This window comes from Hordeum vulgare, chromosome 7H, assembly GCF_904849725.1.
Source record: "Hordeum vulgare subsp. vulgare chromosome 7H, MorexV3_pseudomolecules_assembly, whole genome shotgun sequence".
NCBI lineage: Eukaryota > Viridiplantae > Streptophyta > Magnoliopsida > Poales > Poaceae > Hordeum > Hordeum vulgare.
Genome location: NC_058524.1, coordinates 479096460 through 479120149, shown reverse-complemented (window position 1 = coordinate 479120149; position 23690 = coordinate 479096460). Strand labels below are relative to the sequence as shown.

Sequence of the window (23690 nt, the reverse complement as noted above, 5' to 3'; positions counted from 1 at the left end):
ATAGGTGGGAGGGAGGGGACCTTGCCTTGGGGCTCAAGGAGCCCCAAGGGGGTCGACCGAGTCCAAGGGGGGAGGACTCCCCCCCCAAACCGAGTTGGACTTGGTTTGGTGGGAGGGAGTCCTTCCCTTCCTTCCCACCTCCTCTTTTTCTTTTCTTTTCTCTTGATTTTTCCTTCTTGGCGCATAGGGACCTTTTGGGCTGTCCCACCAGCCCACTAAGGGCTGGTGTGCCACCCTCAAGGCCTATGGGCTTCCCCGGGGTGGGTTGCCCCCCCCCCCCCCCCCGGTGAACTCCCGGAACCCATTCGTCATTCCCGGTACATTCCCGGTAACTCCGAAAAACCTCCCGGTAATCAAATGAGGTCATCCTATATATCAATCTTCGTTTCCGGACCATTCCGGAAACCCTCGTGACGTTCGTGATCTCATCCGGGACTCCGAACAACATTCGGTAACCAACCATATAACTATAATACGCATAAAACAACGTCGAACCTTAAGTGTGCAGACCCTGCGGGTTCGAGAACTATGTAGACATGACCCGAGAGACTCCTCGGTCAATATCCAATAGCGGGACCTGGATGCCCATATTGGATCCTACATATTCTACGAAGATCTTATCGTTTGAACCTCAGTGCCAAGGATTCATATAATCCCGTATGTCATTCCCTTTGTCCTTCGGTATGTTACTTGCCCGAGATTCGATCGTCAGTATCCGTATACCTATTTCAATCTCATTTACCGGTAAGTCTCTTTACTCGTTCCGTAATACAAGATCCCGCAACTTACACTAAGTTACATTGCTTGCAAGGCTTGTGTGTGATGTTGTATTACCGAGTGGGCCCCGAGATACCTCTCCGTCACAGGAGTGACAAATCCCAGTCTCGATCCATACTAACTCAACTAACACCTTCGGAGATACCTGTAGAGCATCTTTATAGTCACCCAGTTACGTTGCGACGTTTGATACACACAAAGCATTCCTCCGGTGTCAGTGAGTTATATGATCTCATGGTCATAGGAATAAATACTTGACACGCAGAAAACAGTAGCAACAAAATGACATGATCAACATGCTACGTCTATTAGTTTGGGTCTAGTCCATCACGTGATTCTCCTAATGACGTGATCCAGTCATCAAGCAACAACACCTTGTTCATAATCAGAAGACACTGACTATCTTTGATCAACTGGCTAGCCAACTAGAGGCTTGCTAGGGACGGTGTTTTGTCTATGTATCCACACATGTAAATGAGTCTTCATTCAATACAATTATAGCATGGATAATAAACGATTATCTTGATACAAGAATTATAATAATAACTATATTTATTATTGCCTCTAGGGCATAATTCCAACAGATGACGTTCTACCGAGTGGGCCATGAGATACCTTTTCGTCACACGGAGTGACAAATCCTAGTCTCGATTTGTACCAACCCAACAGACACTTTTGGAGATACCTGTAGTGCACCTTTATAATCACCCAGTTACGTTGTGACGTTTGATACACCCAAAGCACCCCTACGGTATCCGGGAGTTGCACAATCTCATGGTCTAAGGAAACAATACTTGACATTAGAAAAGCTTTAGCAGACGAACAACGCGATCTAGTGATATGCTTAGGATTGGGTCTTGTCCATCACATCATTCTCCTAATGATGTGATCCTATTATCAATGACATCCAATGTCAATGATCAGGAAACCATGATCACCTATTGATCAACGAGCTAGCCAACTAGAGGCTCACTAGGGACACATTATGATCTATATATTCACACATGTATTACTGTTTCCGGTTAATACAATTATAGCATGAACAATAGACAATTATCATGAACAAGAAAATATAATAATAACCATTTTATTATTGCCTCTAGGGCATATTTCCAATAAACTGGGACTTTGTGTGCTGTCCTCTTGGCTCTCTTGTGTGTGTGTGTGGGTGGGGGGGGGGGCTTGGCATGCTCAACACAAAAAGTTTATGAGAGCATTCAGGTTGCGATGTATTCGGTTTGAATGGAAAGAATCGAACAAGATGTGGATTGGGCTGGGGAAACCTTGTCACAACATGGACTATAATCTTTTGTAAGCCTCCACCACCATCACATCCAATAATGGGGCGTGCACCCCCTTCAGGGATATGCCCCTTAGGTCCATGACCGCTAGTCTCCCTTGAAAAAAGATATTGCTTCGTACATAACATGTTTGCATGTGAGCAACACAAGCAACATTATCCGTAAGATAATGGCCAATTGTTCAATGGAGCTAATTCCGCAAGATAGTTGCCATGCATTTATACTGCTTGTAGTTAGTTAGATCTTTCTCTCACCACATGTAAGCACATTGTTCGAGCTATGCTCCATCATCCCATGCTTTTTCATTTTATTTCCAAGTTGAAGTCTATTTTATCTTTTGAATCAAAAGTACAATTTGCGATTCGTTTTCATATTTGTGTTTCTGACGACTAGAACTTTGAAACGAGACCACTTTTGAATATAATTCAACAAATTTTTAAATATAAATATTGAAACATGGTGAACACTGTAAAAGTACACGGAACTATCATATGCTTTTTTTTAACACCAGATAAGTTCAAAGTTTTGTTACAATAAAATATATTAATATTTACAGACTTTTAGATTAGTAAGAATCAGTTTGATACACACGGGCACACAATGTAACACTATGATATGCAACGGAAAATGGGGAGCCATAGTGAAACAATAAGATTTTTTTGTGTGGAACATAATGAAAAATTATTATTTTTTCACATGGAATTAATAAATTTGTATGTCACAAGTTTGAAGTACGGTGATTTAGTTGTCAAGAAAATAATTTCTAAAAATATATTTAATATTGGTCTTGTTTTAAAGATCTTAGCAGAAAAGAAAAACACAATTGTGTAGACAGAATGTAAATCAAACTTTGATTTCAACATGCATTAGGCATCAGTATTTATTTGAATCTAACTTAATCAGTAGAAAATAGCACGTGAATGCATGTTTGGTGAGAGAATACACTATAGCAACGATGCCAGACAGCAATAACAAATGTGATGGGTAGAAAATCCTCTCTCCCGGAGGCAGTCCGTCTCAACTAACAAGAAGACTGACTATATCCAGCAACGACAAGACAAAAGGACGGGCATAGCCGAAGACGCAATTTGTGTGGTGGGCTTTGCCATCAAATCCCAACCCGGGATCATCGACCACAGGGCGCGCTATCCACATCGTTTCCCGCGCAAATGAACGCCATGGCCGCCACCGCCGCCGCCACCGCCTCCACGTCGCTCCCGGCGAGGACCTTCTCAAGCGCCCGCCCCGTCGCATGGACGGCCGCCCGGTGCCTCCCGAGACGGACAGGAGGAGGGAGCACGCTGTCGCCCTCTGCTCTCCGCTTCTCCGCCGGGATAACGCGGCGAGCAGAAGCAGCTCGCGCGTCCGCGGCGGGCGCGGGCGGAGCGCCGGCCGCCGCCCTGCCGGCGGCGCTGCTCTTCGATTGCGACGGCGTGCTCGTGGACACCGAGAAGGACGGCCACCGCATTTCCTTCAACGAGACGTTCGCCGAGGTCTGGTCTCCTTCCACTCCACCGATGCGGCTGGTGTCTACGATCCATCCTGATTTCCTGATGCCGTTGCTCCCCGGTCAATATAATTCTCTGTATCTGCAGAGGGAATTAGGTGTGAGCTGGGACGTTGAATTGTACGGAGAACTGCTCAAGATTGGTGGTGGGAAGGAAAGGTCAATCCATTCTTTACTCTTTTCATCATTGGTTTGTGTTGCTTTGAGGAATTCGACGAAATGCCACACTTTTCTTTAAAGGCCTGCTAAAATCCTGACCACTATTTGCATCTTCACAATTTCAATTTTTTCTGTGGGAATTCCAAAAGCGAATTAACTAAGATGAATTTATCTACTGTTTTAGGGGTATGTAATTCTTAATTTCCTTATTATTGTGTCAAATTGTATTCACGTAATGACTTAGCATTTGTTCCTAATATACGGGAACATTTGGCTGGTCTGAAGTTCCTTGGCAATCTCCAAGAGCAATATCATCATGTCAAGGATGGCTGATCTGAAGTTCCGATTGTTGATGTTTTATTCGAATTTGAAAGGGCCGTTCAATTCTCTAATCAAATAGTCTAAAGCTGATTATTATTATTTTGTATGGGGAATCTGCAGCTGATTTTCTGAGCTGAAAAAGTAAAGTTCCGAATGGTATCGAAATATGAAAGTTTAGGTGTTCTTCAAAGCAAAATATGCAAATAACTTGTAGGGATTTTTCTTAAAACTGGTGATACTAAACGACCTACACTATTCTAGAAAAGTTAAACTGAAGCTTTTCGTTGAATTCAACTGTAATAATAGTTTGAACATTCTTTACAGAATGACAGCATATTTCAACAAGACAGAGTGGCCAGCTAAAGCGCCAAAGACTGACGAAGAAAGAAAGGAATTTGTTGCTTCTCTTCACAAGCGGAAAACAGAATTGTTTATGGTCCTAATTGAGAAGAAGTTGCTTCCTCTCCGCCCAGGTGTTCAAAGGTCATGTTTTCAAACAATTTGATGACTTCAGTAACTTAAATGCAGTTTAAATGGACTTGTGAATCAGAAACGTCCTCGGCTGCTGCAACGACACTAGTTTGAAGTACTTCCTTATAACAAAATCGAAATAGTCACAGTAAAATCATTTATGCTGCGTGTAAACAACACAATAGGTAGTGTAATTTACCACTGTATGAATATATAGTAGTTCTGGCATAGCCAATCTGTTCTATACTGGGAACAAAATGCATTAACCATGTTAGGAAGTATTAGTATTAGTCTAGGAGTCCTTATTAGTCTATTAGTATTAGTCTAGGAGTCCTTATTAGTATATGTTTACTTTCCTTGCACCTCAAGTCATGTGTAATATATATATGCCCCTTGGGCCTTCAATACAGATAAGTTGCTTATTCCTAACATGGTATTAGAGCCTTAGGTCAATTTTTCGCACGCGCAACTCGTGCTCCGATCCTTCTCCACGCAGCCGTTGTTCGTCTAGCTGCTGCTCCCGATCTCCTCCTGCTGCAGCTCTTGTTCTCATCCTGCTGCTGCTCATCCGCCGATCCCTCCTGCCGGCGTTCCCCCTTCTCCCCTGGAGCCAGGTCTCAGGATTTCTCCCGCCGGCGCTCCTCTAGGAACACGCCTCCTCCTCGGGTGCCAGGATTTCTCCCGCCGGTGCTCCTCCAGGAACGCGCCTCCTCCTCGTCTGCTCCCACAGGCTCCACTCGCAGCCTCCAGCGAACGCCAGATCTCGTCGGATCGGATCGGCTGAGTGAGCTCGTCCCGGCCCAGTGCGTCCTCCACCATCGAGTCTTGCGTCGCCGGATCCGCCAGAAGTGGCTCTGCTCCCAGACGCGGCTCTGCTTCCAGACGCGCACTGACCGGATCCGCCTGTTTTCCTGATCTCGGTCCATCTCCAGACCGCTTGGATCGAGGCTCTGCTCCCGGCCGTGCTCTCCAGGTCGCGCCGCCCTCTGCACACTCCCGATCGGATCGGGTGTTCCCCTCGTCGTTGACCAAAAAAAATGTCTGCTGCATTCGGCTACGTTGCTGTTCCTCGTTGTTCGGTGATCTTTGATGGCACTAACTACACCGAGTTCATTGGCTTCATGCGCATTCACATGCGTGGCATCCGTCTATGTGGTTTTCTTTCTAGCGAGGTCTGTTGTCCGCCATGTCCGGTTCCTCCCATGGCTCCTACTCCGTCGACCCCACCGGCTCTTCCCGCGGATGCTCCTCAGGCCACAAAGGATGCGGCTAAGCTTGCTAATGAGGCCGCTGTGAGTGCTTATGATGAGAAGGTCTTGGCTTATGAGGAGGCTCTTCAGGTATATCACGGTGCTCTGTCCTCTTACACCCAGTGGCTTGATGATGATGCTCGTGTTGCAACTGTTCTCACTGCTAGTGTTCGGCCTCAGTTTGCCTCTGAGTTTTTGGGCCTTCCTACTGCCTTTGAGATGTGGACTCGCCTTCGTCAGCGCTATGCGCCCTCTGGTGATGCCTTATACCTCTCCGTGGTTCGTCAGGAGCATGCTCTTCAGCATGGTGACTCTACTGTTGATGACTTCTATGCACAGAGTTCTGCTATCTGGCGCCAGCTCGATTCTCTCCGCACTGCTGGTTGTCGTACTTGCCCCTGTTGCCAGGCTGTCCAGGCCAACTTGGAGTTTCATCGCGTCTACGAGTTCCTGTCTCGGCTCCGTAAGGAGTTTGAGCCCCGGCGTGCTCAGTTGTTTGCTCGTGGCCGTATTTCTCTCATGGAGGCGCTTTCTGAGATTCGTGCTGAGGAGACTCGCTTACGTGGTGCTGGTTTCCTGGAGGTTCCCTCGGTGCTCGCTGCTCGGGCTACTTCTACGCCACCTGCTGCACCGACCCCTTCTCACTCGAGTGCTCCGCCGCTCTTGCTCACTCCTTCTGGAGGCTCAGGTCGCCCCTGTCTACATTGTGGCTACTGCAACAATGATGGTCATATTGAGTCTCACTGCTACACGAAGAAGAAACACTTGCGCCAGGCGCAATCATCATCTACAGAGACTTCGTCATCTACCTCGACAACTTCAGCCATCGCTTTGACTGAGCAGGATATTCTGAGACTTAAGCGTCTGCTTGCTGCTTCAGGTTCTTCCTCGACGGGTACTGCTGGTATTGTGACTCAGGCTTCCCGCACTGAGCAACCACCTTCTACACAGTTAGGACCGTCTCATGCACACTCTGGTTGGAATTGGCCTTCGCCGCCATGATATTATTTTTCTCTTCCGCTGCCATCATCCCTAATCTAGTGTGTGTTTTCTAGTTTTCTTTGTTTTCCGCTGCGTCCACCAAATCCGTTGATATTTTGTGTTTTCTCATGCCATGCGAGTCCACCATACCTTAGTCTGTCAGCCTTTCTCCGGTCCTGATCCTTTCTATGCAACTTTTGTGGCCTACCTGCCCTTGTTGTTTTCTATAGGATTTTCTGGTCTTCTTTTGCATTGTCGATCTACGTCCATCGTGCCTTATTCGCCGAGCTTCTTTCGCCGACGGTTGTCGTGGACTATGATTTTCTGCGCAATGCCTTCTTCTCTTGATGTGCCATCTTCTTTTGACAACCCATCTTCTCTTGATACTTATCTTGTATCTTCATGTGATGCGGTGTCTACCTCTGATGTGCCATCTCTTCGTTATCCCCTTCGGCGACCTGACAAGTTCTGAAGACTCTTCCTGCTACGACGACACTCTCAAGACGCGGATTTGGATTATCATTTTTTTTAGTATTACACTTCTTCAAATGCAATGCTATTGCATACCCTTTGCATTTGAGGGGGGGGGGGGGTTAGGAAGTATTAGTATTAGTCTAGGAGTCCTTATTAGTCTATGTTTACTTTCCTTGACCTCAAGTCATGTGTAATATATATATGCCCCTTGGGCCTTCAATACAGATAAGTTGCTTATTCCTAACAAACCATATGTATTATTCATTGTAATTACATTTCCAATATGTAATCTGGAAAGGTTAAAGAAATGAGTTAAACAAGTTTTACATAACTAACATTTCATTTTTCGTTGAAGAAATCTACATTACATGCATAGAAAGATCTGTTGATTTAATCCAACAATAGAATGGTAAATCAACTAAATTCAAAATGGTGGAGTAACTTTTTGAGAGGGAAAATTATAAATTCATTATCTTCTTAACTTTTACAGGTTAATTGATGAAGCTCTGGGAAAAGGGGTGAAAGTTGCAGTATGCAGTACTTCAAATGAGAAAGCTGTAAGTAACAAAGTATTTCTCAACCACAAATGCTTATATGAGAGATATAGTAGGAATTATTACAACAAACTACATCATATGGGAGAAAAGTTTCTTCCAATATTTGCAAAAGGCAATGTTCTTTTTTTCGAACTCAAAAGGGAATGTTCTTGACTTCTTGTAGTTCCTCTGAAGAACCCATTTTATACTATGCTGCACTCCATTTAAATCACCTCACATTTGATTTATACTAGAAGGGTTGAGCACGCTTTGCTGCATTGTTGGTGTTGTTGAGTTTCTCAAAAAAAAAAAAAACTCACTCTGTTTCATAATATAAGGTATATTACTTTTTTGAAAAGTCAAACCTTTTAAGTTTGATCTAATTTCTAGAGAAATATATCAAAATTCATAATATCAAATCAGATTCATCATGAAATGAATTTCCATACTTTTTTAATATTGTGGATATCAATATTTTTTGCTCTGAACATGGTCAAAGTTAAAGAAATTTGACTTTCTAAAAAACTAATACCCCTTATTTTCGAACCGATAGAATATTTAGTTTGGCACGTGGGGGAGATGGAGTGTGTTCTATTTTTATTTACAATGCGGTGATTTGATGGGCTTTTTGTTGTGTGGTTCTGTGTTCTGCTGACCAACGTATATTTAGCGCGGGATTGATATGTTTTTACATACCGGTTGATGTTGATTGATTTGAAAATTCGTTGGCCCGATCAAAATTGTAATCCAAATCCAGAATTGAATGCCCCAATTGGATGAAAAAGCCTCAAAATGAGAACATAGGGAATTAAAAGAAGTGAATGGGGGAGCCCTTGAGAAATTGTTGACCCGGTCAAAATCAGGATGATCGAATTCTAAATTGAAGACCTCAGTTAATTATGAGGCCTTAAAATTAGGAAGCATATTGTATAGTATAAAAGAATTGAATGGAATATCTTTGAGAAATCTTTGAGAAATCTTTGAGAAATTGTTGACCTGGTTAGCGTACCTGGATAGGTGTTGGATCGCTGATCGCCTCGTTAGGCGGGGCCTCCAGCACCAGGCCCGATGCCCATTATGCGACCAAGCTCCCGAGACGATGCGCCACCTACTCCTGGAATGCCCTTTCGCCAAGCAGACTTGGCATGATTCTTGCCTGGCTCAAGATGACCACTGGAGGACCAAGCAATGAAGGGACGCTCATGGATTGGTGGCTGCACGCCAAGCAAAGCACACCTACAACGATGCGGAAAGGTCTTGCCTCCATCGCCCTCCTCGCGTCGTGGATGATTTGGAAGATGCACACCGAGTGCATATTCGACGGTGCCCAGCCCCTCGTCCATGTCCTGGTCTCTAAGATCAAGGACGAAGCCGAACAATGGGCACGCGATGGTGCCTGCGGCCTCAGGGTCATCTTGCCAACCACCTGGGATGTACATTAAATTTATATTCATGTCCCTTTCCTGAACTCGCTCTCCTAGGAGGTTGTAGCCAAACTCTATCTTTTCAATGCAATGAAACGCAAAATCTCTTGCGTTTTCTCGAAAAAAATGGGATGACTCAACCCCAATTGGAGATCTTAATTGAATATGAGCTCTTTAAAACTAGGGAGCTTAGTGTTATAACTAGAAGGGTAGTGCACGCTTTGCCGCGCCACTTATGTTCTTGGGGTTGTACATGTTTTATGTAACTTTTTTGCAGCTGCGAAAAATATTTACGTATTAGTTGGTTTGGCGTGCGGGGATACAAGGAAGTTCATTTTTTTTATCAGATATGCTACTCTTGTGGACAGACTTTACGAAATCATGCTTACAGATGGATGTGTCAATTTATGATCAGAGATTAAGAAAAAAGTGGGCCAACGTTGCAAATCGGTGAAGTGATTTATGGGAAATGTTTGGTATCACCTGTTAGGAAAGCAACTTATGTTTATTGAAGGTCCAAGGGGCATATATATATTACACAAGACTTGAGGTGCAAGGAAAGTAAACATAGACAAATAATGACTCCTAGGCTAATACTAATACACTAATGAGGACTCCTAGACTAATACTAATACTTCCTAACACCCCCCCTCAAATGCAAAGCGTATGCAATAGCATTGCATTTGAAGAAGTGTAATATTAAAAAACAATGATAATCCAAATCCGCTTCTTGAGAGTGTCGTCGTTGCTGGAGAGTCTTCAAAACTTGTCGAGTCGCCGAAGGAGAGAACGAAGAGATGGCACATCAGAGGTAGCATCAGAGGTAGACACCGCATCACTTGAAGATACAAGATAAGTATCAAGAGAAGATGGGTTGTCAAAAGAAGATGACACATCAGAGGAAGACACCGCATCACTTGAAGATACAAGATAAGTATCAAGAGAAGATGAGTTGTCAAAAGAAGATGGCACATCAAGAGAATAAAGCATTGCGCGGAAAATCATAGTCCACGACAACCGTCGGCGAAAGAAGCTTGGCGGATAAGGCACGATGGACGTAGATCGACAATGCAAAAGAAGTCCAGAAAATCCTATAGAAAACAACAAGGGCAAGTAGGCCACAAAAGTTGCATAGAAAGGATCAGGACCGGAGAAAGGCTGACGGACTAAGGTATGGTGGACTCGCATGGCATGAGAAAACACAAAATATGAACGGATTTGGTGGACGCAGCGGAAAACAAAGAAAACTAAAAAACTAGGAACAACTAGGAACAACGGGGACATAAGCACCACGTAGTAGCAGGAAACATCACCACGTATAGGAGGAAACAGCTAGCAGCAGCACGTATAGGAGGAAGCAGCTAGCAACAGCACGTAGCAGCAGCATGCCAGTAGCAGCAGAACGCAGCAGGAGAGATGGGAGAGCCACGCGCGGAGCAGCGGGCAAGCAGTAGAAGGGATCAGCGGCCACATTGAGGAGTCTGTGGACGCAGCCGGACGGGCGTCGGAGGCCGACCATGAACATGGCAGGGGACCCAACGGGGCGGGACAGGAGGCAGTTGTCGCGGAGTCCCCGCCGATGTGCCAGGGCCCGTTTGGTGAGGCGTAGATCTCGATGGTGACTGCAGCGCGGGAATCCTCGACGAGCGCGGCTTCGTGCACGCGGAAGAGGAACCGCTCGTGCCAAGCCGGATCGAGGCCGCCAGAGCGGTTGGGTTGCGTCTGGAGCCTGTGCGCCGTGTCAACCCACGCCACGGCGTACGCCTGCAACCGCCGCCGAAGTCCAGAAGGCGGCTTCAGCCCCTGCGCGGAGATGATGGTGACCTCCAGAAGCCGCTCGTCCTCCGGGAGCCCCAGTCCGGCCTCCTCGTCCGGCGCCTCCATCGCCGGCGAGCTGCGGCGCTAGGGTTTCTTATTCGGGGAAGAGAGGGGTCGTGAAACGAGGCGGCGGCGAGATTTGAGCAGGGCGAGCAGAGACCTCGAGCGGGGGGCTGAGACGGGATCCAGCGACGGGAACGGGAATTTTTTTTTGGATCGTGAGGACGAGTTGCAGCGTCCGGAGACCTAAACCTAGGCTCTAATACCATGTTAGGAAAGCAACTTATGTTTATTGAAGGCCCAAGGGGCATATATATATTACACAAGACTTGAGGTGCAAGGAAAGTAAACATAGACTAATAAGGACTCCTAGACTAATACTAATACACTAATGAGGACTCCTAGACTAATACTAATACTTCCTAACATGACCAATCCGTAGTGAATCGTTTGTGAGTTTATTATCATTTTTCTTTTTTTTTTGTGGTGTTTGGGTGGATTTTTTTGACCGTGTGATTGAAGGACGTATTTTAATTAGTACAAAAACATGAGAAAGTTACTTACGTTGTTGGACACGTGTGTTATGCTGGTGCTAAATGTGTCATGGGCGACACTTTCGTTTTGTCACCCATTCATTGAGAGATCCCACCAGGAAGCCAGGGTGAACGACCCAATCAATTATGTATGCAAACCAAATTGAAGAGTTGAATGAGGGGCTTTAAAACAGGATAGCTTAACGAAGTTAGAGATTTGATTGCCACAACAAAGGATTGACGGAGTCAAAATCAAGGATTGACCGGAGAAGCTTTAAAATTAGGGAGCATAGTGTATTAAAAAATGAATGAGAGAGCTCATTGTGAAATTGTTGACTCGGTCGAAATTGGATGACTCAACTCCAAATGGCATTAAAAAAATCGGGAGCTTAGTGTTATAGAGGATTAAAATAACTGAGTGAAAAATTGTTGACCCGGTCAAAATCGTGACCCAATTCCAAATTGATGACCTCAATTGAATGAGAGGCCTCCAATTCTAAGAGGATTAGTGATATAGTATATTTTGAGTTTATATGCAGGGCAGCTAACATATTTACTCTCCACTTAGTGCAGGTTTCAGCAATAGTATCGTGCTTACTGGGGCCTGACCGAGCAGAAAAGATTACCATATTCGCTGGGGATGTGGTTCCTCGCAAAAAACCTGATCCGGTAAGGGGTAGTATGCAGTTGTGGTTCTATGTTGCGCTGTACAGTGCAATCTACTTTGCCAGGGGAACCTTTTTCCTGGTTTAGTAATATTGGTGTTATAGATAAAAAAAAACTTTCAGCCGATGATGGTATCTGAAAATAGAAACAAATAAGTATTCCTAAAAAGCCACAGCGATGCCAAATGAACCACAAGTTGATCTCACAGTTTGGTACATACTAATTCATCTGGCATGTTCTAGCTTTTTTTTTAATATTGTTTTTGCAAACTTTTACATGAAGCTTTCAAGAATCTTTGGAAGGTTTGGACTGTCAGCGAATTACTTTTTCAACATAGAACTGAAGGATGTGTATGTGTTCCATTATTTTAAACAGTATAATACCATGTCTAATTGCTCCATACATTTACTTAACCTCACCATTGCATTTGAAGGATTATCCATTGACATCCTTCCACTATAACAAACTAATTTGCAGCACATGTGCCTTAGTGCACTACAATGATCCTGGAAACCGAGTAATATTTATTTGCAGCAATGATGTACCATGATTAACATTCCATAGATAGTTTATACTCCCTCTAGTTCACAAATAAGTGACGTTTTGAACATATATATTATGTCAAGCTTCTAAATTTTTATCTGTCAATATAGTTTTAAATATTTAGTAAAAACATGAAAATCATATGTATAGATTTGTCTTGACTTGAAGGCAGTGTGAACTGGAGGGAGTACCTCCTTAAAATTTCTAGGACAAAAAAGCAATAGTCTCCATAGACAGCATCACACTACAACTGAACATAGGAAAGGAGGGATCGTCAGTGCTGCAGGTGCTGTATCTGACTGCCCTTGATTTATTTAGTTTTCAAGCACTTAGAAGCTTCTTGTTTGAAACTAGCTTGTTTTAATGGAAGCTTGGACATTTGCTTGTTTTAAGATAAACCCTTTCAAAATGATCCTCCTATCATTTTATTTTGGCTTGGCATTTTAAGGTTGATTCGATTCACGCTTTCTATACTCAGATTTACATTTGCTTTCAGTGAAGTAACTGTTTGGACATAGCTCTGGATAAACATTGATTCCTGTATTTTTGTACATGTCAGAGATAATGTGTTTCTTTTGTGGACTTCTGCAGGCAATCTACTTGCTAGCAGCAACTACATTGGAAGTTGATCCATCTAGGTACTGCAAAAGCAATATTTTGGGTTATTTACACTTTTTGTTTTGAGTGTATTGTTCCAAAAAAATAATGGTGTGCCTGTTCTTAACTTTAGTGGGATTTCTGTATACAGGATATCTGAAATTAGACTGATTTAATATTATCATGCATTAGTTCACATGAAAAACTCTGTTGTAACTGCCATAGATTGTAAAAGGAACAGTAGATGCAATGTAAGAAGACGGACTGCTGCGACATTAACATCTGGGTTTCCATTTGGGTCAACATACTATAATAAATTTCGACTGTATTTCCATTGTTGCACCATCTTTTTTTATTAGAAGAATTCTTATGTAATTATTACTCTAATATCAAAAGTAATTTTGCTAATATTTCTCCTTTGGATATCAGCTGTGTTGTTGTTGAAGACAGTAACATAGGACTTTCAGCGGCCAAAGCTGCTGGTATGAAGTGCATTGTAACAAAAAGCGGGTAATAACATTCTTCCTGTGAAGTACTTCTAATATGATAGTTGGTAAGCATTTCATAATAAAGAAGGTTGGTGTTCTTTCTGGACAGAAGAAAAGTGTTGACTTCCACTGTTCTACAAGAGATATTATATTGCATTTGCATATGACTTTCTGCAGCGGTATCTTGAAAACTGTTTCCAGCCAAACCAGAGCAGGACCGGATGAAAGTGGCCGGCTGGGTTTCTTGTAACAAAACACTGAATCCTTTCAATATTTAATGCTTGGAATATTCCTAAAAAGCAAAAATGTCCATGTCCTGCAAAAAACTGGGATCAAAAGGATACTTTTGGCCTTGGGCCTGGCCATTTATTAGCTCCACACAAATGCCAGCAGTTTGACCGAAAAAACATGTCAGCTTTATGAACAATATTTTGCAGTATATCTGACCTATAAGTCCATTCCTACTGCATCACTTGGCCTCAGAAATAAGATTTTTTTAATCAGTTTACCGTCATGCACATACTGCATACATGACATGTTTTCATTGGATCTGCGGTTCTCTAGAACAAATTTGCACTTGATAAGTTCATGCAGTGACTTTCCTTCATTTATTTTCTCACCTTTGTGTACTTGAAATGGAACTCTTACAAGACTTCATTTTCTGATCGTGGTGTTGTACATCATGGTACCGTGATGACACTGCCAAAACCCTATCAGGAGAAGGGAATACAAAGACCTATTCAATAGCATAATCATATTTTTCTGACATTGTACAGGTTTGAATCTGAAAATGAATGCTAGAAACACCAGCCCAGAAAATGGGAATGGGGCACTAGGATTATGAACTTAGTCAGCTGAAAACCTAAGCATGCATACTGAATTTGTTCATGAGCCGTAAGAAGAGGACCTCATCTTCTTGTGTTGAACAGGTACACCGCAGATGAGGATTTTGTAATAGCGGACGCCGTGTTCGATTGCATCGGCGACCCTCCGGAAGGGCGCTTTGATCTAGAGTTCTGCGCCAACCTCCTCCAGAAACAATTCGTGAGCTGAGTAAGCACGCACTCAGGGTCGAGCGGCCTCGTACATAATTCGTGTACAAAAGTGTGCCAAGACTGGTAACCACCAGTTGTAAATGGTTTTGAATATAAAAGAAATGACGCTATTTTGCACAAAGAAATGGCTGGCATTCAACAACACTTACAAAATTGTTTGTCCCTCGGAAAATTCATAAATCCTCCAGTATATCTCTAGCATTTGATATTTGCCCCTACTACATTATGAAATCACCCTTTTCATTTTTAACCTCACCTTAGAGCAAGGATTACCATTGGTAAATACTCCCTCCGTCCCAAAATAAATGCCGGTGATTTAGTACAAAGTTGTACTAAATCAGCAAAAAATATTTTAGGACGTAGGGAGTATGTCTTATTTGCAATCCAACCCATGCTCCTTTGGAACAAAGGATGTTTGTAGGAGTCTCATAGCATCAGAGATCTACAGGAAAGTTCCCCATGAAAAGATTTGAACTGTAGGATTTGCTTTAAAGTTATACTCCTTCCGTTCCTAAATAGGGAGTATAAGTCTTTTTATAGGTTCCACTAAGGGACTACATACGTGTTGGAAATATGCCCTAGAGGTAATAATAAATTAGTTATTATTATATTTCTTAGTTCATGATAATGTTTATTATCCATGCTATAATTGTATTGAATGAAGACTTATATACATGTGTGGATACATAGACAAAAACACTGTCCCTAGCAAGCCTCTAGTTGGCTAGCCAGTTGATCAAAGATAGTCAGGGTCTTCTGATTATGAACAAGGTGTTGTTGCTTGATAACTGGATCACGTCATTAGGAGAATCACGTGATGGACTAGACCCAAACTAATAGACGTAGCATGTTGATCGTGTCATTTTGTTGCTACTGTTTTCTGCGTGTCAAGTATTTGTTCCTATAACCATGAGATCATATAACTCACTGACACCGGAGGAATGCTTTGTGTGTATCAAACGTCGCAACGTAACTGGGTGACTATAAAGATGCTCTACAGGTATCTCCGAAGGTATTAGTTGAGTTAGTATGGATCGAGACTGGGATTTGTCACTCCGTGTGACGGAGAGGTATCTCGGGGCCCACTCGGTAATACAACATCACACACAAGCCTTGCAAGCAATGTGACTTAGTGTAAGTTGCGGGATCTTGTATTACGGAACGAGTAAAGAGACTTGCCGGTAAACGAGATTGAAATAGGTATGTGGATACTGACGATCGAATCTCGGGCAAGTAACATACCGAAGGACAAAGGGAATGACATACGGGATTATATGAATCCTTGGCACCGAGGTTCAAACGATACGATCTTCGTAGAATATGTAGGATCCAATATGGGCATCCAGGTCCCGCTATTGGATATTGACCGAAGAGTCTCTCGGGTCATGTCTACATAGTTCTCGAACCCGCAGGGTCTGCACACTTAAGGTTCGACGTTGTTTTATGCGTATTTGAGTTATATGGTTGGTTACCGAATGTTGTTCGGAGTTCCGGATGAGATCACGGACGTCACAAGGGTTTCCGGAATGGTCCGGAAACGAAGATAGATATATAGGATGACCTCATTTGATTACCGGAAGGTTTTCGGAGTTACCGGGAATATACCGGGGATGACGAATGGGTTCCGGGTGTTCACCGGGGGGGCAACCCACCCCGGGGAAGCCCATAGGCCTTGGGGGTGGCGCACCAGCCCTTAGTGGGCTGGTGGGACAGCCCAAGAAGGCCCTATGCTCCATAGGAAGAAAATCAAAGAGAAAAGAAAAAAAGGAGGAGGTGGGAAAGGGAAGAAGGACTCCACCTTCCAAACCAAGTTGGATTCGGTTTGGAATGGGAGACCTTCCCCCCTTGGCTCGGTGTGACGCCCTCGGCTTAATCGTACGCTAAACATACACGCAAATGCGTACGACCAAACCCAAGGACTCGCGGGAAGATATCACAACACAACTCTAGACACAAATAAAATACATCAGCTTCATATTACAAGCCAGGGGCCTCGAGGGCTAGAATACGAAAGCTCGATAAACACACGAGTCAGCGGAAGCAACAAATATCTGAGTACAGACATAAAACATGGGGTGCCTTAGAGAAGGCTAGCACAAAAGATACAACGATCGAACGAGGCGAGGCCTCCTGCCTGGGAACCTCCTAACTACTCCTGATCATCAGCGGCCTCCACGTAGTAGTAGGCACCGTCGGGGTAGCAGTCGTCGGTGGCGGGGACCTCCATCTCCTAGGCTCCATCATCTGGTCGCAGCAAACGGATCAAGGGGACAAGGGGGGAGCAAAGCAGCGGTGAGTACTCATCCAAAGTACTCGCAAGTCTTACATCAGAACTATTCTAATTATGCATCAGTATCAAAGAAGGGGGTTATATGTGGACTGACTGCAGCAATGCGAGAATAGAGAGAGAAGACCTAGTCCTATCGAAGACTAGCATCTTCAGGGTCTTGCAGCAATAGACGAGAGTAGAACACGGGTAAAACATTAATAGTCATATTGTTGCAGCAAATATTAAAGTGAGGTCACGCCTAAGGATCCTCCCTCAACTCCCTGCGAGGAAGCAATCCCGAGGCAAACTAAAATCAGTTAAGTAACAATTGTAGTTGTAAAAGATCGGGGCACAACTCCAAGTCGTCCTGTAACCGTGGACACGGCTATCCGAATAGTTAATTTTCATCCCTGCAGGGGTGCACCACATGTCCCGTCACGCTCGATAACACTCTGGCCGGACATACTTTTCTGGGTCATGCCCGGCCTCGGAATATCGACACGTCGCAGCCCCACCTAAGACTAATCAGAGAGGCCAGCCCGCCGGTCTAAATCCTAAGCACAAAGGGTTCGTGGGCCCAGTTCCCCTTCACGCTCCTGCACGTGGCGTGGGCGGCCGACGTCAGTCCTAGCATCCCTTAATCACAAGCGTGATGCATCTCGGGACCACTCGGGCGCGCGCCGCTACATTGCTGGCATCTGAAAAGCTTCGGCTGATACCGCGACGCCGAGTATCCATAATTCTTCCCACGTAGCCGGTTAGTGCGAAAAGGTCTCCGACCAACCCAGATCAAATACCCAAATCCATTAGCATTTTAATTAGTCCACCAACACAGTCTCACGGGAATCCACCCGTCTTACAACTAATCACCAATGATCCCAGTAACATGGTCGAGTAACTGTGTGGTTGTAACATCGGGGGGGGGGGGGGGGTCCGAGGTATCACCCTCGTTGGACACCGAACGATGTACCCGTCAAGGTGGGCTTAGAGGAATCACCCTCGAGGGTCCCACACTTGAGGGGTTGCACGACAGAGGCGTCATCGGGAATGGTGAAAGAGGAATCACCCTCGATAACCACGACCGACTAGCTATACTACAGAGATATCATCAGGAGTACTTAGCGAGGTGTCACCCTCGGTACCCGATAGTATCTCTGTAGCGTCGTACAACGAAGGGGGGGGGTGAATGTGTTGTGTCGGGTCTGGCTCGTCGATCAGAGATCGAGATTTGAAAACAAGCGGGGCAACTGAACTACGGGGTCAGAGGGGATGACTGCTCCACCTATACTAAGCATATTAAAGGTACTGGACTGAAAGTAGCAGTTCATCAAAAATAGGCTATGCATCAGATATAGGAGCTAACTACAACAGTAGCAAAATACTAATGCAAGCAGTAGGAAGAAAGACATAGGCGATATAGGAATGATCAAGGGGAGTTTGCTTGCCTTGCTGCTCTGCGGCAAAGGACTGATCGGCAGGGTCGTAGATGTACCCGGCAGCAGCGTCAGTCTCGGGGTCTACCGGTAAGAAGAGGGGGAAGAAACAATAAATAAATAGCACCGATGCAACACAAAGCATGACATGGAAAGATGCAGGCTAGACATGAGCTAACGCAGGAACATCCGTCAAAGACGGGTCGGAAGAATATCTGACGATATTTTCCGGGTCTCGGGATACTACCGGTTATACTGGAAACGAAGGAAATGTTCCATGTTTGCTATGCTAGGGACGCGTGACAGACGAACGGGCCGTGTATCCGGGTTCGTCTCGCTCTGCTGATCAACTTTCATGTTGAAAATAATTTGATCTGACTTACGGATTATTTTATATTAATTTTCAAAGTTTTATTAATTATTTAGGAATTAAAAACAGATTTAAAAGATTTAATAAAATCCCATTATGACATCATCGCGATGTCAGGCTGACATCAACATTTGACCGGTCAACTGACCAGCGGGTCCCGAACGTCATAGGCACAAGTTTTATTTAAGATTAAATATTATTTAATCAGATTAGTTTAGTGGGGGACCCGCGTGTCATTCTCTAATTATGTTAATTAATTATTATAATTAACAGATTAACATATATATTTATTTAACTAATTCATTAACTCATTAATTAATTATTATATCTATTTATTTATTTATTTAATAAAAACATTATTTTTATTATTTATTTTAACTCTCGCGTGGGGCCTCCCTGTCATAGACAGCGGGTGCGTTGGCCCCACCGGTAAGTGACCCAAGGCCATTTACTCATTTTATTAATCACAAATACATAACCATACAAATGTCGTATTCCTCTAAATATCCTTATATGCAAATACATACATCGCATCTCATACATACATACATACATACGCATCTAATACATCATTTTTTTTATTCTCTCTCAAAACTCTCATCTCCCTTTGTGTTAACAGAGAGACAGAGATTCTCCTAATTAACATAGAAGAACCTAAACTTCAATCCCTCCTACCGGAGTCTACCGTCGACGGATCGGGGTCCCGTTTGCCGGAACGGAACCGGGGCGGTGAGGAGATCGACATGGTGGGAGGAGCCCGAGGAGGGGCTCACCGACGGTGACGAGACGGCCCGATGAAGCCGGAGTTCGCACGAAGGTGAAGGTGACGACGGTGACGCGGTTCCGGTGAAGACGGGCGTGCCGGCGAGGAGGAGCCGGCCGGAGTGGGTGAGGCCGGCAAGAGGGACCTCGAGGAGGCCGGGGCCCGTGTCGGCGGGGTGGAGGCCGAGGGGGGCGGCTTGCCGGCGGGAAGGAGGGCCGAGGGGGGCCGGGGCTCGCCGCGGGAAGGAGGACCGAGGGGGGCCGGGGCTCGCCGCGGGAAGGAGGACCGAGGGGGGCCGGGGCTCACCGCGGGAAGGAGGAGGCCGTGAGGGGGGCGGCTCGCCGCCGGAGGAGGAGGAGGCCGTGGGGGCTCGCCGGCGGGAGGAGGAGGAGGGATCTGGGGCGACGGGAGAGGAGGGAGAGGAGGGATCGTGGGGAGGGAGAGATGTGTCGGTGGGGTGGGGGAGAGGACCGAGAGAGGGGGCTCTCGTGGGGGAGGGTTACGGGAGAGAGAGAGAGAGCGTGAGTGGGTGGGGCCCCCCACGAGGGGGAGGCTGGCGGCGCCCAGGGGGGGAGGGAGTAGCGAGGGGGGAGGGAGAGGTGGCGGCTCCCTCGCCGGGGGGGGGGGGGGGGTGGCTAGGGTTTGCGGGATGGGGGGTGGCCGGCTGGGCCTTTTGGCCCAGTTGGGCCGGTTGGTTTCCTTTTTTTCTATATTTTATTATTTAATATACTATTTAACTTTCTTTTTAAATACTTTTCTTATACTTTCTTTTACAATTTATCATACATACCTCTAATTCTCTCTTTCACATACATATTCTTTTAATATTTAACATGAATTTATAAAATACTTTTTCTTTTGTTTTCAAATTTTTGGATCCGAACAGACTCGAATCAACGCGGGTCTGAGATGGGAATTCGATGACGTGGCATCATTAGCGATTGCTCAGTGTAGCTTAATTACAATAATTACTGTAGCAAAAGTCGGGGATGTCACACTCGGCCGACCCCCTTGGGGCCTCTTGAGCCCCAAGGCAAGGCTCCCCCTCTTCCCCCTATATATACGGAGGTTTTAGGGCTGATTTGAGACGACTTTTCCACGGCAGCCCGACCACATACCTCCACGGTTTTTCTTCTAGATCGCGTTTCTGCGGAGCTCGGGCGGAGCCCTGCCGAGACAAGATCACCATCAACCTCCGGAGCGCCGTCACGCTACTGGAGAACTCTTCTACCTCTCCGTCTCTCTTGCTGGATCAAGAAGGCCGAGATCATCGTCGAGCTGTACGTGTGCTGAACGCGGAGGTGCCGTCCGTTCGGCACTAGATCGTGGGACTGATCGCGGGACGGTTCGCGGGGCGGATCGAGGGACGTGAGGACGTTCCACTACATCAACCGCGTTCACTAACGCTTCTGCTGTACGGTCTACAAGGGTACGTAGATCACACATCCCCTCTCGTAGATGGACATCACCATGATAGGTCTTCGTGCGCGTAGGAAAATTTTTGTTTCCCATGCGACGTTCCCCAACAGTGGTATCAGAGCTAGGTTCATGCGTAGATGTCTTCTCGAGTAGAACACAAAAGTTTTTGTGGGCGGTGATGTGCGTTTTGCTGCCCTCCTTAGTATTTTCTTGATTCCGCGGTATTGTTGGATCGAAGCGGCTCGGACCGACATTATTCGTACGCTTACGAGAGACTGGTTTTATCGCTACGAGTAACTCCGTTGCTCAAAGATGACCGGCGAGTGTCGGTTTCTCCAACTTTAGTTGAATCGGAATTGCTCGAGGAGGTCCTTGGATGAGGTTAAATAGCAATTCATATATCTCCGTTGTGGTGTTTACGTAAGTAAGATGCGATCCTACTAGATACCCATGGTCACCACGTAAAACATGCAACAACAAAATTAGATGACGTCTAACTTGTTTTTGCAGGGTATGCTTGTGATGTGATATGGCCAACGATGTGATGTGATATATTGGATGTATGAGATGATCATGTTGTAATAGTTAATATCGACTTGCACGTCGATGGTACGGCAACCGGCAGGAGCCATAGGGTTGTCTTTAAACTAACGTTTGTGCTTGCAGATGTGTTTACTATATTGCTAGGACGTAGCTTTAGTAGTAATAGCATGAGTAGCACGACAACCCCGATGGCGACACGTTGATGGAGATCATGGTGTGACGCCGGTGACAAGAAGATCGTGCCGGTGCTTTGGTGATGGAGATCAAGAAGCACGTGATGATGGCCATATCATGTCACTTATGAATTGCATGTGATGTTAATCCTTTATGCACCTTGTCTTGCTTAGAATGACGGTAGCATTATGAGGTGATCTCTCACTAAAATTTCAAGACGAAATTGTGTTCTCCCCGACTGTGCACCGTTGCGACAGTTCTTCGTTTCGAGACACCACGTGATGATCGGGTGTGATAGACTCAACGTTCACATACAACGGGTGCAAAAGAGTTGCACACGCGGAACACTCGGGTTAAGCTTGACGAGCCTAGCATGTGTAGACATGGCCTCGGAACACATGAGACCGAAAGGTCGAGCATGAATCGTATAGTTGATATGATTAGCATAGAGATGCTTACCACTGAAATTATTCTCGACTCACGTGATGATAGGACTTGAGATAGTGGATTTGGATCATGTACCACTCAAATGACTGGAGAGATGTACTTTTTGAGTGGGAGTTCTTAAGTAATATGATTAATTGAACTAATTGTCATGAACATAGTCTAATGGTCTTTGCGAATTACGATGTAGCTTGCGCTATAGCTCTACTGTTTTTTATATGTTCCTAGAGAAAATTTAGTTGAAAGTTGATAGTAGCAAACTTTGCACACTAAGTTTGTAAAACCGAGGATTGTCCTCGTTGCTGCGCAGAAGGCTTATGTCCTTAATGCATCACTCGGTGTGCTGCACCTCGAGCGTCGTCTGTGGATGCTGTGAACATCCGACATACACGTTTCTGATGACTACACGATAGTTCAGTGCAAAATACTTAATGGCTTAGAAGCAAGGCGCCGAAAACGTTTTGAAACGTCACGGAACATAAGTGATGTTCTAAAGAGATGAAATTGTGATTTCATACTCGTGCCCTTGTTGAGAGGTACGAGACCTCCGACAAGATTCTTTGTCCACAAAGTAAAGGAGAAAAGCTCAATCGTTGAGCGTATGCTCAGATTGTGTGAGTACGACAATCATTTGAATCAAGTGGGAGTTAACCTTCCAGATGAGATAGTGATGGTTCTCCAAAGTCACTGCCACCAAGCTGTGAGAGCTTTGTGATGAACTATAACATATCAAGGATAGATATAATGATCCTTGAGCGATTCATGATGTTTGACACTGCGAAAGTAGAAATCAAGAAGGAGCATCAATAGTTGATGGTTTGTAAAACCACTAAGTTTCAAGAAAGGCAAGGGCTAGAAGGGATACTTCGTGAAACGGCAAAACAGTTGCTGCACTAATGAAGAGACCCAAGATTAAACCCAAACCCGAGACTAAGTGCTTCTGTAATGAGGGGAACAGTCACTAAGGCGGAGCAACTCTAGATACTTGGTAGATAAGAAGGCTGGCAAAAGTCGAAAGAAGTATATTTGATATACATGATGTTGATGTGTACTTTACTAGTACTCCTAGTAGCATGAGGGTATTGGATACCGGTTCGGTTGCTAAGTGATTAGTAACACGAAATGAAAGCTACGGAATAAACGGAGACTAGCTAAAGGCGAGGTGACGATACGTGTTGGAAGTGTTTCCAAGGTTGATATGATCAAACGTCGCACGCCCCCTCTACCATCGGGATTGGTGTTAAACCTAAATAATTGTTATTTGGTGCTTGCGTTAAGCATGAACATGATTGGATCGTGTTTATTGCAATACGATTATTCATTTAAAGAGAATAATGGTTACTCTATTTTCTTGAATAATCACCTTCAATGGTT

At 44.8% G+C, this 23690-nt stretch overlaps 1 protein-coding gene and 1 pseudogene across 1 annotated transcript; one reads left to right on the top strand and one right to left on the bottom strand.

Annotated features, from left to right (window-relative positions):
- The first annotated feature begins 3142 nt into the window (after positions 1-3142).
- LOC123413353 (CBBY-like protein) lies at positions 3143-15151 on the top strand. Its single transcript, XM_045106294.1, has 8 exons — positions 3143-3571; positions 3674-3744; positions 4390-4548; positions 7732-7798; positions 12126-12221; positions 13353-13399; positions 13788-13868; positions 14776-15151. The coding sequence occupies exons 1-8, from the start codon at positions 3248-3250 to the stop codon at positions 14897-14899; spliced, it is 969 nt and encodes a 322-aa protein (XP_044962229.1). The 5' UTR covers positions 3143-3247; the 3' UTR covers positions 14900-15151.
- Positions 10383-11347, bottom strand: LOC123413352 (annotated as a pseudogene).
- Positions 15152-23690: the final 8539 nt, after the last annotated feature.

What these genes read in the sequence shown, in the direction of transcription:
- LOC123413353 (XM_045106294.1), top strand. Translation starts at nt 3,248, where the DNA reads ATGAACGCCATGGCCGCCACCGCCGCCGCCACCGCCTCCACGTCGCTC. An exon ending in ATTGGTGGTGGGAAGGAAAG is followed by an intron (nt 3,745 to 4,389) that starts GTCAATCCATTC and finishes CATTCTTTACAG; the next exon opens with AATGACAGCATATTTCAACA. An exon ending in TGCATTGTAACAAAAAGCGG is followed by an intron (nt 13,869 to 14,775) that starts GTAATAACATTC and finishes TGTGTTGAACAG; the next exon opens with GTACACCGCAGATGAGGATT.